Source organism: Oncorhynchus tshawytscha, linkage group LG09 (assembly GCF_018296145.1).
Source record: "Oncorhynchus tshawytscha isolate Ot180627B linkage group LG09, Otsh_v2.0, whole genome shotgun sequence".
NCBI classification, from domain to species: Eukaryota; Metazoa; Chordata; class Actinopteri; order Salmoniformes; family Salmonidae; genus Oncorhynchus; species Oncorhynchus tshawytscha.
The window spans coordinates 62,029,126-62,042,248 of record NC_056437.1 but is presented as its reverse complement, the minus strand read 5'-3'; the positions used below and the strand labels follow the sequence as shown (position 1 = coordinate 62,042,248).

The following is a 13,123-nucleotide window of genomic DNA, read 5'->3' as shown; positions in this document are numbered from 1 at the left end:
TAGTTGGTTAATTGAATAACCCAAAATATTGTCTGAAATGTATTCAAATGAAATATTACAGTTACAATAAAATGACATAATTACAATCATCAATCAGTAGATCTAACTAAGACATAGAGGCAGTGAGACTAATCATAGTTGCAACTGTTGCGGCTGTACATTCGTGAACCAATATGACATTTAGAGGGAAAGATACTCCCGTTGAATGTAGCGGGAGGGACACGTTGTGTCTAGGCTAATAATATACCATAACGGCCCATGTAATTTCAATAAAAAATTATGCAAATGGTCCATGTGATGACATTGTATCAACAAGGAAGACCTATTAGGTTTGCAAAATGTCATACATGTTTTTTTCCCCACCCACTTTTAGCCAAAATGGCTGGAAGTTTTGTTGATTTCACATAGAATTCCCGTTAGTTAACAGCTCAATCAAACATAGTCTTGTTATTGAACTCACGTCTGTGCACAGTGGGTGCATGGATCATCTCAGAGGCTTTGCTGTAAGTTGTTGGCAACACATCCAATCTAATAGTACTCGGCCTTTGACGCTTCAGTAGATCCTAACTTGAGCCATTGCACTTTTCCCTTTTGTCGGTCTTATCTCCCCTCATCAAGATGAGGTGGACAGCTGGGCACAGGCTGGAGGGGGCAAGGGCCCAACTTTCTTCAGAGGCTAACCTGTGCCATTCAAACAGAGTGGTGTTGTTCAGGCTATAGCTGAAGTGTCACATTTCCAGGGAGACACTTTATCACCTGGGACACAATAACTGGCGGAGGTGTTTCTGCAGACACGATGTGGTACTGTGTGGCCGTGACACATTATATGGTCTGGTCCACTACTGTTGTTCGGCGAACACCTGTCCCTGTCCCTGCTCTAGGTTGTGTGTAATAGCAGCCTTGCTTCCCCCAGAGTGCAAAGGGAGGGAAATGTAGACCAATGAGGACAAAGGATGAACGGACGTCCCCTTATGTCATTCATTCATGCTCAACAGGTGTGTTCATGCAGTAAAAACTGAATTCTGAGGCGGTACTTACAGAAAGCACAATGCCCCGGCCTTCACACGATTCAATGGCCACAATTTTGCTTATCCAGGGTGCGTGTTGGAGACTTGGGAAGTCTGTAAGACAATAGATTGGAAGTTTTTCCGAAACAGACACATTATGTAATGAATGATCACCGGTTCAAATCAGATCCCTATTGAAAATCAGTCACACTAGTACATTGTAAAGTTGACCTTGTTCAGGGAAAAGTTACTTTGTCCAATTTTGGCTGGCTGGAGACAGGTTCGAGACCCGAAACAGTACTGCAACAGTCATAGTGTTGACGAATATCCGATTGTGACCCTCAGATAAGCTGCCCTATTTTGCTCTACTGATTAATTTTACAAAGAAAAAGGGGAAAAGAATGTTGTTGTTTGATGTACCCGTTAAAAAAAGGCATGTTTGCTCAAAGCTGTTTTGTCAAAGCTTCTAAGAAAACTGTGCAAAAGTGTGATGAATTATTCAGCAGGGGCTATCGGTTTACTTTAGGTCGATTTCTCTGTTACCATGGTAGAAATACATGCATTATTTACTGGTCCTGTATCTCCAAGAGTGAGGCAGTTTAGGACTGACAGTCTTTTTTAGAACTCTTCAAACTCTGACGATTACTCTCTAGTAATCCATGAGGAAAAAATACTTTGTCTAGTCTAGGCGGTTATGTTAAGCTTTGAATGAAAATAAGAAGGGTACTGCAAAGCACCTTTCTGGACTATGTAATCTACCACTGGGTTTTCCAAAGGAGTGGACAATGTTGACACCGCCGGGCGAAGAGAAACCCCAGAAGCGGGTGAGGTTCCGCGTGGCTTCGGGGAACAGTGGTCGGGTGCTGAAGGAGATTTTTAAAGATAGGGGGCCGTCTGACTCGTTGGATTCAGATTGTACCAGTAGTTCGGATGCGGACCGGGCCAGTACGCCTTCCACAAGTGGAGATGCTAACGGACATGCTTTTCTACATGGGTTTCTAGGCTCCGAGTTGGATGATAGCGAGAGCGAGCGGGATGATTTGCTCATGTATGCTGGGGCCTCAAAGGACAGAGCACCAATTAGCCACAAGCGTGTCAACATCCTCAGCAAAAATGGGACTGTAAGGGGGATCAAGCACAAAGTCAGTGCAGGTCAGGTCTTATTTGAAAACCTCCCTAATGCATGTGGGGTAAGTGATCTAGGTCACTTCAAGTATGATGAATATGTATTGTACCTTTTCAGTGTTATCATAGTTCTCATAGTTTTTACAGGTGTTTGAAGCTGGTGGACCAAAACAAAAATGACTTTAGGTTTTGGTCCACCAGCTTCAAACAGCTGTAAAAACAATATTTTGATGGTACAATCATTCTCTACACTATACAGTGCTTGTTTTCTCACATGAAGTGAAATTTGTAGTATTTTAGTGTAGTATTTTAGCAATCCACTAGATATTCCACTAGATAACACAGCCACAAAGTCAGAACAGCTTTCACAAGTTTGACAACATTGATCAAATTAAGATCCTACATCTGTATGGTCACCTAGAGCTCCATTAGGTGGTAATGGAATGAGGCCTGTGAAAGGAGTAGATGGAGAATAGATAGTGCTGACAGCCAGGCGTAGAGAGGGATTTCCTCCATGCTTACTCAGAGGTGTAGTCGATACACAACACTGCAGGACTTGGTGTACTGTACACTGTAAAAACCATTCTAGTTGTTTAAAATAATAATAATTATTTACTAAACTTTTCAGTCTAAGTGTTACCTGAACTTAACTCTTAATTGGCCCAAACTTAGCTCCAACTTGAGAAGAAATTTGCTAAAATGTTGTCAACTTAAAATGTTGTGTTTGCTCAACTTGTCTTATATTTTCATTCAACTAGAAATTATTATTTGGGCATCTTAATTAAAAAAGCCAGTGGAATTAGTTACACACATACAATGTTTTCAATTGACATATTTGACAGACATTGACATGTGTGATTACATTGTGCATGTTCATTTATACAGCCATTGTTTTTTGACATTTCCTCACCTCGCCTGGGATTTGAAGTCCCAATCTCTTGGTTCACGACATTCTGATCTTCCTGCTACTCAATCATGTCTGTGTCATGACCGATTTGACCTGTATTGCTACACTTTGCACTTGTCGTGGAAATTTCCTCTATTTACCAAATCATGAGAGCAAACCACACACAAGTCAGAGTTAGTTATCACAAAGTCCATCTTTAATTATATGAGCTCTATCACAACCCTGTGACTCTCAGATCAATTCAGTGTCTATCAATGAATTCTCTGAGAGTCCCTCACACATTGTTACTGACATCCTTTATAGCAAAGACACACATATCCTGACAGCATAGGCATAATTTATCATTCAGCTTTGTCTCCTAAACTATGTTCTTTTCTCAAACTCAGAACCATAAACCAATCCTCCATATCAACAGGCATATATCAAATCCATCCTATCTTGACAAGATCACAGAGACACACTGACTGGCACACAGACATTGTGGAGCCAAGAGATACACGCTTGACCTCTCCCCTCTCTCCGGCCCAAGCAACTTACTCTTGACATAGAACAGATACTGCAACCCCGGCCACAGTATTATACAAAAATAACATTCTGATGAGAAGTAACTTACAAACATATGATGAATATAAAACATCTTAGCTATGTTACCAACTAATTCTGATTATTCCCCAACACACTTCAAAGGAAATCTCAGCTCTATTAAAAGTGCACTCAAGAAAAACTGTTATTTATCACAGTGATTAAGGAGTTAAATTAAAACAGAGTAATATTCCCATCAACATTAGACAAATATACAGGAAACCCTAGAATTGCTGATACTAGAGGGGTATGATGGGACTATATTCGTGGCTATATTAGGTTTTCAAAGGCCAATGCATGTTAAAGGGAGTTTTTCCCGCCTTTTTTTCTCCGTCAATACTAGGGCTGTGGCGGTCACGAAATTTCATCACCCTGTGATTGTCAAGCAAATAACTGTTGATCTCACGGTAACTGACTGTTAATGAACATAAACACATTTAGCATCTCCTGGCTTCCACGCATAGCCTTCAAGCCAATGATGCAGACCTTTGGAAAATGTACATTTTAAAAAGTCGAATAAATCCATATAATGGTGTTGACCTTACAGTGAAAAGTTATTAGGTGAACAATAGGTAAGTAAAGAAATAAAATAACAGTAAAAAGACAGTGAAAAATAACAGTAGCGAAGCTATAGAAGTAGTGAAGCTATAAAAGTAGCGAGGCTACATACAGACACCGGTTAGTCAGGCTGACTGAGGTAGTATGTACATGTAGGTATGGTTAAAGTGACGATGCACTTTAGCAGGAGCATAAAAAGAGGGGTTGGGGGGAGGCACACAATGCAAATAGTCCGGGTAGCCATTTGATTACCTGTTCAGGAGTCTTATGGCTTGGGGGTAAAAACTGTTGAGAAGCCTTTTTGTCCTAGACTTGGCACTCCGGTACCGCTTGCCATGCGGTAGTAGAGAGAACAGTCTATGACTGGGGTGACTGGGGTCTTTGACAATTTTTAGGGCCTTCCTCTGACACCGCCTGGTGTAGAGGTCCTGGATGACAGGCAGCTTAGCCCCAGTGATGTACTGGGCCGTACGCACTACCCTCTGTAGTGCCTTGCGGTCGGAGGCCGAGCAGTTGCCATACACACCCTCCTAGTAACAGTCTGACTGCAGGTGTAGCCTACCTGCACTTCCTGATGGGCTGCCCCCAGGTGGTGAGGGTAGGCAACAACACATCCACCAAGGCAGAAGCTACTCTTCCTTGGGTTCAGCAAAATTAAGGCAGTTATATACAATTTCAGAAACATTACAATACATTGCAAAACATATTTCACACCACATTAAGTGTGTGCAATCAGCCCACTAATCTACTACCACATATTTACAACACAAAATCCATGCTTACGTGTCTGTATGTTATCATGTGTGTGGGAATGCGTGCATCTGTGCCGGTGTGTGTCTCTTCACAGTCCCCACTGTTCCATAAGGTGTAACTCTTGATCCACAATATAGCAGGGGATGTAAAGCCACAACACATCTTTTTCCAGCAGTAGATTATGATCGATAATGTAAAAGGCTGCACTAAATTAAAACGGCTCCCACAATCTTTTCATCGATATCTCTCAGCTACTCATCAGTCATTTGTGTGTGTACTTAGTCATTTGTGTTAGCACATAGATAAAGACAGGTTTCCAGTAGAACATCATGCTATTACAATATTGAGAAAAGGCTAAATGTACAACAAGAAAATATGATGTACTTACTTTAATTAGGGTTGTACTGTTTTGGCAGATTACAGGTGGATATTCTTGATCTATTTCTATATATTTAAAAAAAATGTTAGATGAGGTATGACTGCCAGAAAAAAAATACACTTTGTAAATTATAGACACTTAATCATAGGACTGGCGGGTTTAAAATACCAACGTTAATTAGCTAGTTAGCTTGTTATTTTGCTCATCAAAGCCTATTGTAATAGTAAGTAAACTCGGCTGTTTACAGCTAGCGTTAGACATCTAAATAGGAGTCGTAGCTAGGTAAGACCTGAATGTCTCTCGGATTGCTAAATAACTGGCTAGGGCCTAAACATGATCGCGGAGAGCATAAACTATTAACGATATTGGTAACGTCAGCTAACAGGATAGCTTCTTCGCTCCAGCAGCTAGCTAACGATCAGTGTTCAAACATTACTTAACTATCTAGCTAATTTAGCTGACAATCGTTAGCTTGCTAGGTGGCTAGCTAGTACCTATGTTCAACATATACTGTTGCTAGACACAAACAGAACGATGCATAGAATGATCTGCAGAAAAAGGCACACAAGGAAACTTTTAACCAAGTTAAAAGCTAGCTAACATTAACAAAGTAATTTCCCAGTGACAGTTTCAACAAACAAAGCAACAACCTTTACCTCAAATAATTATTGCCTTAGCATAATAGCTAGTTAGCTATTTCAGTATGGACATTCAACACTGGTACAATAATCCAATCTCTTATGACAATGCAAAAGTTATCCTTTTCGTCTTCTTCTTCAATGGTATTATGGCGGTCCGCAATCAAACATTAGAGGTAAATGCCCTCCCTCCCATGCCTTTGCCACACATCTATCACAATGGCTCTAATCTTACATTTGGCCTCACCTACATCTCATACTGTCTGAACTAACTTCACTTTGCATCAAGGTTCTCCAACTGGCGAATTTGAACGATGGGTGGTTTCATTTGCCCCCCCCCCCAAGTTTTCAGAGCAAAAAAATTACAATAATATTTGAATCTTCATTGGACATAAAATACTATAAAAACGTGTATGATCGTTTCCCAATGTAATCAATGGTCGAAATTATTATGTTTTTGTGAAATACTATCTGTTTCGGCTCCTTGCAGTCAATTTGCAGTGTACAAAGGATTTATAATTATAAAATGGGTTGTTTGGATCCTGGATGCTGATTGGATGAGCAGTGTTCCAAGCCGTACTGTACTGGCCGTCACAGGCACACTATGCCTGCTAACAATTCCATCTGAATGAACAGCGCGCCTTCATAAGAATATCATCATGTTTATATTCATGTCATCTCTTGTATTTTTCTCAACTAGCACATTATTTCCCCTTGCTTCTAGCCTAGCAATTTGGTTTGGTACAGCAGGGTTAATATACGCCTCGCTGTCTGCCCATCCGACCTCAGAAACAACGTTTCACTTTTTAATTTTGATCTCTGTACCAGACATAAGAGTGGCTGGGCCACTCAAGGACATTCAAAGACTTGTACCGAAGCCTGCATTGTCTTGGCTGTGTGCTCAGGTTTGTTGTCCTGTTGGAAGGTGAACATTCGCCCCAGTCTGAGGTCCTAAGAGTTCTGGAGCAGGTTTTCATCAAGGATCTCTCTGTATATTGCTCTGTTCGTCGTTCCCTCGATCCTGACTAGTCTCCCTGTCCCTGCTACTGAAAAATATCCTCACAGTATGATGCTGCTACCACCATGCTTTTACAGTAGAGATGGTGCCAGGTTTCCTCCAGACGTGATGCTTGGCATTCAGGCCAAAGAGTTCAATCTTGGTTTTATCAGACCAGAGAATCTTGTTCATCATGGTCTGAGAGTCCTTTAGGTGCCATTTTGGCAAACTCCAAGCGGGCTGTCATGTGCCTTTTACTGAGGAGTGGCTTCCGCATGGCCACTCTACGATAAAGGCCTGATTGATGGAGTTCTGCAGAGCTGACTGTCCTTGTGGAAGGTTCTTCCATATCCACAGAGGATCTCTGGAGCTCTTTCAGAGTAACCTTCGGGTTCTTGGTCACCTCCCTGACCAAGGCCCTTCTTCCCCGATTGCTCAGTATGGCCAGGCAGGAAGCTCAAGGACGTGATTCCAAACTTTTTTGGATTCCAAACTCCATTTTAGAATGATGGAGGTCACTGTGTTCTTGGGGACCTTCCATGCTATAGACATTTTTTGGTACCCTTCCCCAGATCTGTGCCTCGACACAATCCTGTCGCGGAGCTCTATGGACCATTCCTTCGACCTCATGTCTTGGGTTTTGCTCTGACATGCACTGTCAACTGTATATAGACAGTTATGTGCCTTTCCATATCAATTTCAATCAATTGAATGTACCACAGGTGGACTCCAATCAAGTTGTAGAAACAGCTTAAGGATGATCAATGGAAACAGAATGGACCTGAGCTCAATTTCGAGTCTCATAGCAAAGGGTCTGAATAACTATGTAAATTAGGTATTTCTGTTTTCGCTTTGTCATTATGGGGTATTGTGTGTAGATTGATGAGCTATAACATTTATTTAATCCATTTAGATTAAGGTTTAACGTAACAAAATGTGGAAAAAGGGAAGGGGTCTGAATACTTTCCGAATGCACTGTAGTGGGTTCTATGGATGGTCTTAAACTGCAGTAAATTATGTCTGAGATTAAATGAACATGACTGGGCATTCTAACATACTGTAGGTCAAATTAGCTTTTGGATTTCCTGTCTTTTTCAGCTTCAGACAATAGCTAATATTTCACTTAAAACAGTTTAAAAAAATATATGTATAGGGGTAAGGTGACGAGGCATCACGATTTATGATAAAAAGAGTAGCAGTAGCAAATATGATGATCGTAAGCGACTGTGTGTTTGTGAGTCAGTATGAATGTGCTTGATGTAGCCATTGCATGCTAGAAATATTGGACCAAATACTAAACTTTTTACTAAATTTAATACACTACAAGTGAATTTGTCCAAATACTTATGACAACTTCAAATCGATGGACTAGATGCATAAATGTAAATTTATATCTAACTGGTAAAACAGATATGTATGAAAATACTCTTAAATAAAAGCTGAGATTCTATACTGTCACCTCATAAAACATTTGATGTAAAATCCCAGAATGCTGGAGTATAGCGCCAAATTAAATGTTATGACTAATAAAATAAATACCGTCCAGTATTTATTAATACCAAATAAATACTGTAGGTAGGGGAGAGTATAAGGTTGATCACATACCGTATCTAATTTCCTTTTTGTGTGTTTTCCTTACAAGCCCGAGTTGACACTAGAATTTGGGCGGATAGTGATCTACACCACCAGCTTTCGAGTAGTAAGGACCACATTTGAACGGTGTGAGTTGGTCCGGAAGATCTTTTCAAACCACAGGGTCAAGTTTCTGGAAAAGAATATAGCCCTGGACTGTGAGTATGGGAAGGACCTGGAAGAACGATGCAAGCGGGTGGGCGAAACTCCCTCGCTACCAGTCGTGTTCATCGATGGACACTACCTCGGGGTCAGTGCTTTCACTTGGTCATTACAACTCATTTTCCAATTCCTGGGCTTGTGTTTATAAAACATCTCAGACTAGGAGTGTTGACTTAGAATCCGTATGGTCTTTTATATCATAATGAATAAGATGACATGTACAGAGGGACCTGATACATCACTCCTACACTGACACACTTTATGAATAATGTCCTATTATGAAACATTCTAGCATGTTTTACCATCAAAAAAAACATACAATCCATCTCAGTGCTTGACTTGGGTAGGAGCTCACTGCAGCTGAGTACTGGCACGTCAAATTTTCAACTGATTGAGTTCCTGCACCTCTTATAGAATTATTAGCTCAAAGGTATAAACAGTACCGACACGCAAAATTAGTACCGGCCCCTATTTTGGTCCAAGTCAAGCACGGACCCACCTTGATCCTATCGAAGTGTTATGAATATATTAGCTATGAAATGATCAAAGGTCTAGTAATGATATGATGCATCTTACACTATGATAATAACTTTGCAGGGTGCTGAGAAAATATTGGACATGAATGAATCAGGAGAACTTCAGGATCGTCTGGCCAAAATTGAGGTAATTTTTAATCAACTACCACCAAACAGATACAATATATTCAGTAATAACACTGGTAACTGCACAGTTAACAACAAATTCAATGTCATGTTTCAACTGATGCATCTGACGCCTCAAATTACAAAAATACTCCAATATGTTTGCAATTAAATATGATTAAAATAAACATAAATGAAACACAGGATAGGAAAATAGTATTGATCATTCTGATATACCATATAGGCCTACTCGCCGACAATGATACATCAGTGAACTGACAAATGATGAATGGGCATCAATAATGGAAGGCTTGTTATTGATTCTGCATCTAATAAATTTGTTCACATACCGGTGTGAGGGTCATATCAAAAATTGAGGTTGTGTTTCAAACAGAGCAAAGACACTGACAGACATACAACTCTGAAAAGGTTTTTGAAAGAGAGCAACCCGGCTCTATGTATTTTACTGGTTTATGACTCATTGACACTGCCCCCGGTTAGAGGGGAATAAAGCAGGCCAAGAGTTACCCCCACAGGAACTTTACAGTGGCTTGCAAAAGTATTCACCCTCGTTGGCATTGTTCCTATTTTGTTACCTTTCAACCTGGAATTAAAATAGTTTTTTTTTGGGGGGGGGGGTGTATCATTTGATTTGTATCCTTGTATCATTTGATTTACTCAACATTCCTACCACTTTGAAGATCCAAAATATTTTTTCTTGTGAAACAAACAAGAAATAAGACAGAAAAACAGAAAACTTGAGCGTGCATAACTATTCACCCCCCCAAAGTCAATACTTTGTAGAGCTACCATTTGCTGCAATTACAGCTGCAAGTGTGGTATGTCTCTATAAGCTTGGCACATCTAGCCACTGGGATTCTTGCCCATTCTTCAAGCCAAAACTGCTCCAGCTCCTTCAAGTTGGATGGGTTCTGCTGGTGTACAGCAACCATTAAGTCATACCAAAGACACTCAATTGGATTGAGGTCTGGACTTTGACTTGGCCATTCCAGGACATTTAAATGTATCCCCTTAAACATTGTTCTGCTGGAAGGTGAACCCCCGTCCCAGTCTCAAATCTCTGGAAGACAAACATGTTCCCCCCAAGACTTTTCCTGTATTTAGTGCCATCCTTCAATTCTGACCAGCTTCTCAGTCCCTGCCGATTAAAAACATCCCCACAGTATGATGCTGCCACCACCATACTTCACCTTGGGGATGGTGTCTCAGGTTATGAGAGGTTTTGGGTTTGAGCCAGACATAGCGATTTCCTTGATGGTCAAAAAGCTAACTTTTTGTCTCATCTGACCAGAGTACATTCTTCCATATGTTTGGGGAGTCGCCCACATGCCTTTTGCAAACACCAAACATGTTTGCTTATTTTTTTCTTTAAGCAATGGCTTTTATCTGTAAAGCACAGCTCTGTGGAGTGTACGGCTTAAAGTGGTCATATGGACAGATACTCCAATCTCCGCTGTGGAGCTTTGCAGCTTTCTCAGGGTTATCTTTGATCTCTTTGTTGCCTCTCTGATTAATGCCCCCTGGTCCGTGAGTTTTGGTGGGCAGCCCTCTCTTGACAGGTTTGTTGTGATGTCATATTCTTTCTTTTTTTTATATAATGGATTTAATGGTGCTCCGTGAGATGTTCAAAGTTTCTGATATTTTTTTATAACCCAACCCTGATCTGTACTTATCCACAACTTTTTCCCTCTGTTTGGAGAGCTTCTTGGTCTTCATGGTGCCACTTTCTTGGTGGTGTTGCAGATTCTGGGGCCTTTCAGAACAGGTGTATATATACTGAGATCATGTGACAGATCATGTCCCACTTAAATAAAGTCCACCTGTGTGCAATCTAACTAATTATGTGACTTCTGAAGGTAATTGGTTGCATCAGATCTTATTTAGGGGCTTCATAGCAAAGGGGGTGAATACATATGCATTGACCACTTTTCTGTTTAATTTTAATTTTAATTTTTTTTAAACAAGTAATTTTTTTCATTTCACTTTACCAATTTTGACTATTTTTGTGTATGTCCATTACATAAAATAAAAATCTATTTGAATTACAGGTTGTAATGCAACAAAATAGGAAAAATGCCAAGGGGGATGAATACTTTCGCAAGACACTGTATTTGAACCCACTGAGGAAGATGGACATGGGGATGAAAAGTGGGAAAAGTTCTGTTGAAGGAAATGAAAGGCAATGAATATACTGTACATATGATATCACAAGAGCAGGCTTCAAGTGTGGGGGATGGGGAGTGGAATGTGCAGCTCAGGGTTGTGAGGTGCTGATAACAGTCACCGGCAGGGAATTTGTAACACCTTTCCTATCAGGGAAAATAACAGCAGAATACAAGGCCATGTTGACAAGCTTTCAAAGTAAAAAACCCAATTAGGCATACAACGATGCACATAAACCCTTACATACACTACAGAACTATGCTAATAGGCTTTCAATTCAGCCAGTGGCATAACTTGTGTCGTGGAATTATTGTAATCAAAAGGAGACTTTAAAATTTCTTCAAAACAATCAAACTTTATTATTTAATTACTGCAGTAATGGAGCTTGTCAACGACCCTTCCATAGGTGATTCGTTGAGAGCCCAACGAACGGATTTGAGCCATAGCATTTTATACCAAAGTCCATCCTCCTGGATGTTCATGACAAAGAACAGATGTATGGAATGGGTCACTAATAATTCACAGCAGACAGTATCTGCTGTCAAGACTGTTCTCATTGTGTAGAGGACCAGGGTCTGGCCCCCAACTCCATACTGGAGCCATCTCCCCCTGGTACCCCAGTACAGACACAACTCATGCTATGGAATGAGGTCTTGTTAGGCTTATCACCCAAAGACATAGTAAATCTTCTGTCAGTGTTAAATCTCCCAGAGGCTCACTTTCAGTTCACACAGACACAATAGAGTTATAAGAACCCTCTATTCAGTTGCATAAAACAGCCATTTGATGCTATTACAGTATTATAACAATTTTGCTCTCACAATGTTTTTTTGTGTGTGTGTTTTCCCCCAGAGGGTACAGCACCCCCACACGTGCCAGACCTGTGGGGGCTTTGCCTTCGTCCCGTGCCCCATGTGCCATGGTAGCAAGTTGTCAGTTTTCCGAAACTGCTTCACAGAGTCGTTCAAAGCCCTGAAGTGCACCTGGTGCAATGAGAATGGCCTGCAGCCCTGTTCCAGCTGCAGCCAATGATGACTAAGTGCCTGATCGAAATATCCCCTTTCCCCAGGCCTTTCACCAAGCCCACACAATGTATGGACACTGTACGGATTGGACTGTGTCAGAGATAAGACTTGATTTTTCACACCATGGTTTATCCTCCATGGGAGATTGTCAATAAAATTGTGTTTTCAAGAAAATATAAGTCTTTAAATGGGTTTTATCTGTGGCACGTTTACACTTAGTTGATCAATTACACATTTTAAGTTTGAATTTTCCTCCATGGTATGACATTTATCAGCCCGTCCTAAAATGTATCAAGCTGTGCCCCTCCCCATTTAAATGGAACCAATAAGTTGAACAGACAAATACAAGGTCAGTCTAGGACTCCACCAGGATAATCTAGAGTTGGTCATTGAGGTGTAAGACAATCACTGATATGTAACCGTGTAGTGGTGACCTGATGACCTGTAGTTTGTTAAATAATTAAGCTTTCATCACTAATCCTATGGCCTACATGGAACAGGATTAAGGAGCAGAGAGGGAAAGTAAAGTATTG

At 40.6% G+C, this 13,123-nt stretch overlaps 1 protein-coding gene across 1 annotated transcript; it reads left to right on the top strand.

Annotated features, from left to right (window-relative positions):
* Window positions 1-1,616: 1,616 nt before the first annotated feature.
* On the top strand, window positions 1,617-12,744 carry LOC112258359 (glutaredoxin domain-containing cysteine-rich protein 1-like). Its single transcript, XM_024432682.2, has 4 exons — window positions 1,617-2,197; window positions 8,589-8,828; window positions 9,338-9,403; window positions 12,418-12,744. Exons 1-4 carry the CDS (start codon window positions 1,793-1,795, stop codon window positions 12,595-12,597), a joined length of 891 nt encoding a protein of 296 aa, XP_024288450.1. The 5' UTR covers window positions 1,617-1,792; the 3' UTR covers window positions 12,598-12,744.
* The last annotated feature ends 379 nt before the right edge of the window (window positions 12,745-13,123 follow it).

What these genes read in the sequence shown, in the direction of transcription:
- LOC112258359 (XM_024432682.2), top strand. Translation starts at nt 1,793, where the DNA reads ATGTTGACACCGCCGGGCGAAGAGAAACCCCAGAAGCGGGTGAGGTTC. An exon ending in ACCTCCCTAATGCATGTGGG is followed by an intron (nt 2,198 to 8,588) that starts GTAAGTGATCTA and finishes TTTCCTTACAAG; the next exon opens with CCCGAGTTGACACTAGAATT. An exon ending in ATCGTCTGGCCAAAATTGAG is followed by an intron (nt 9,404 to 12,417) that starts GTAATTTTTAAT and finishes GTTTTCCCCCAG; the next exon opens with AGGGTACAGCACCCCCACAC.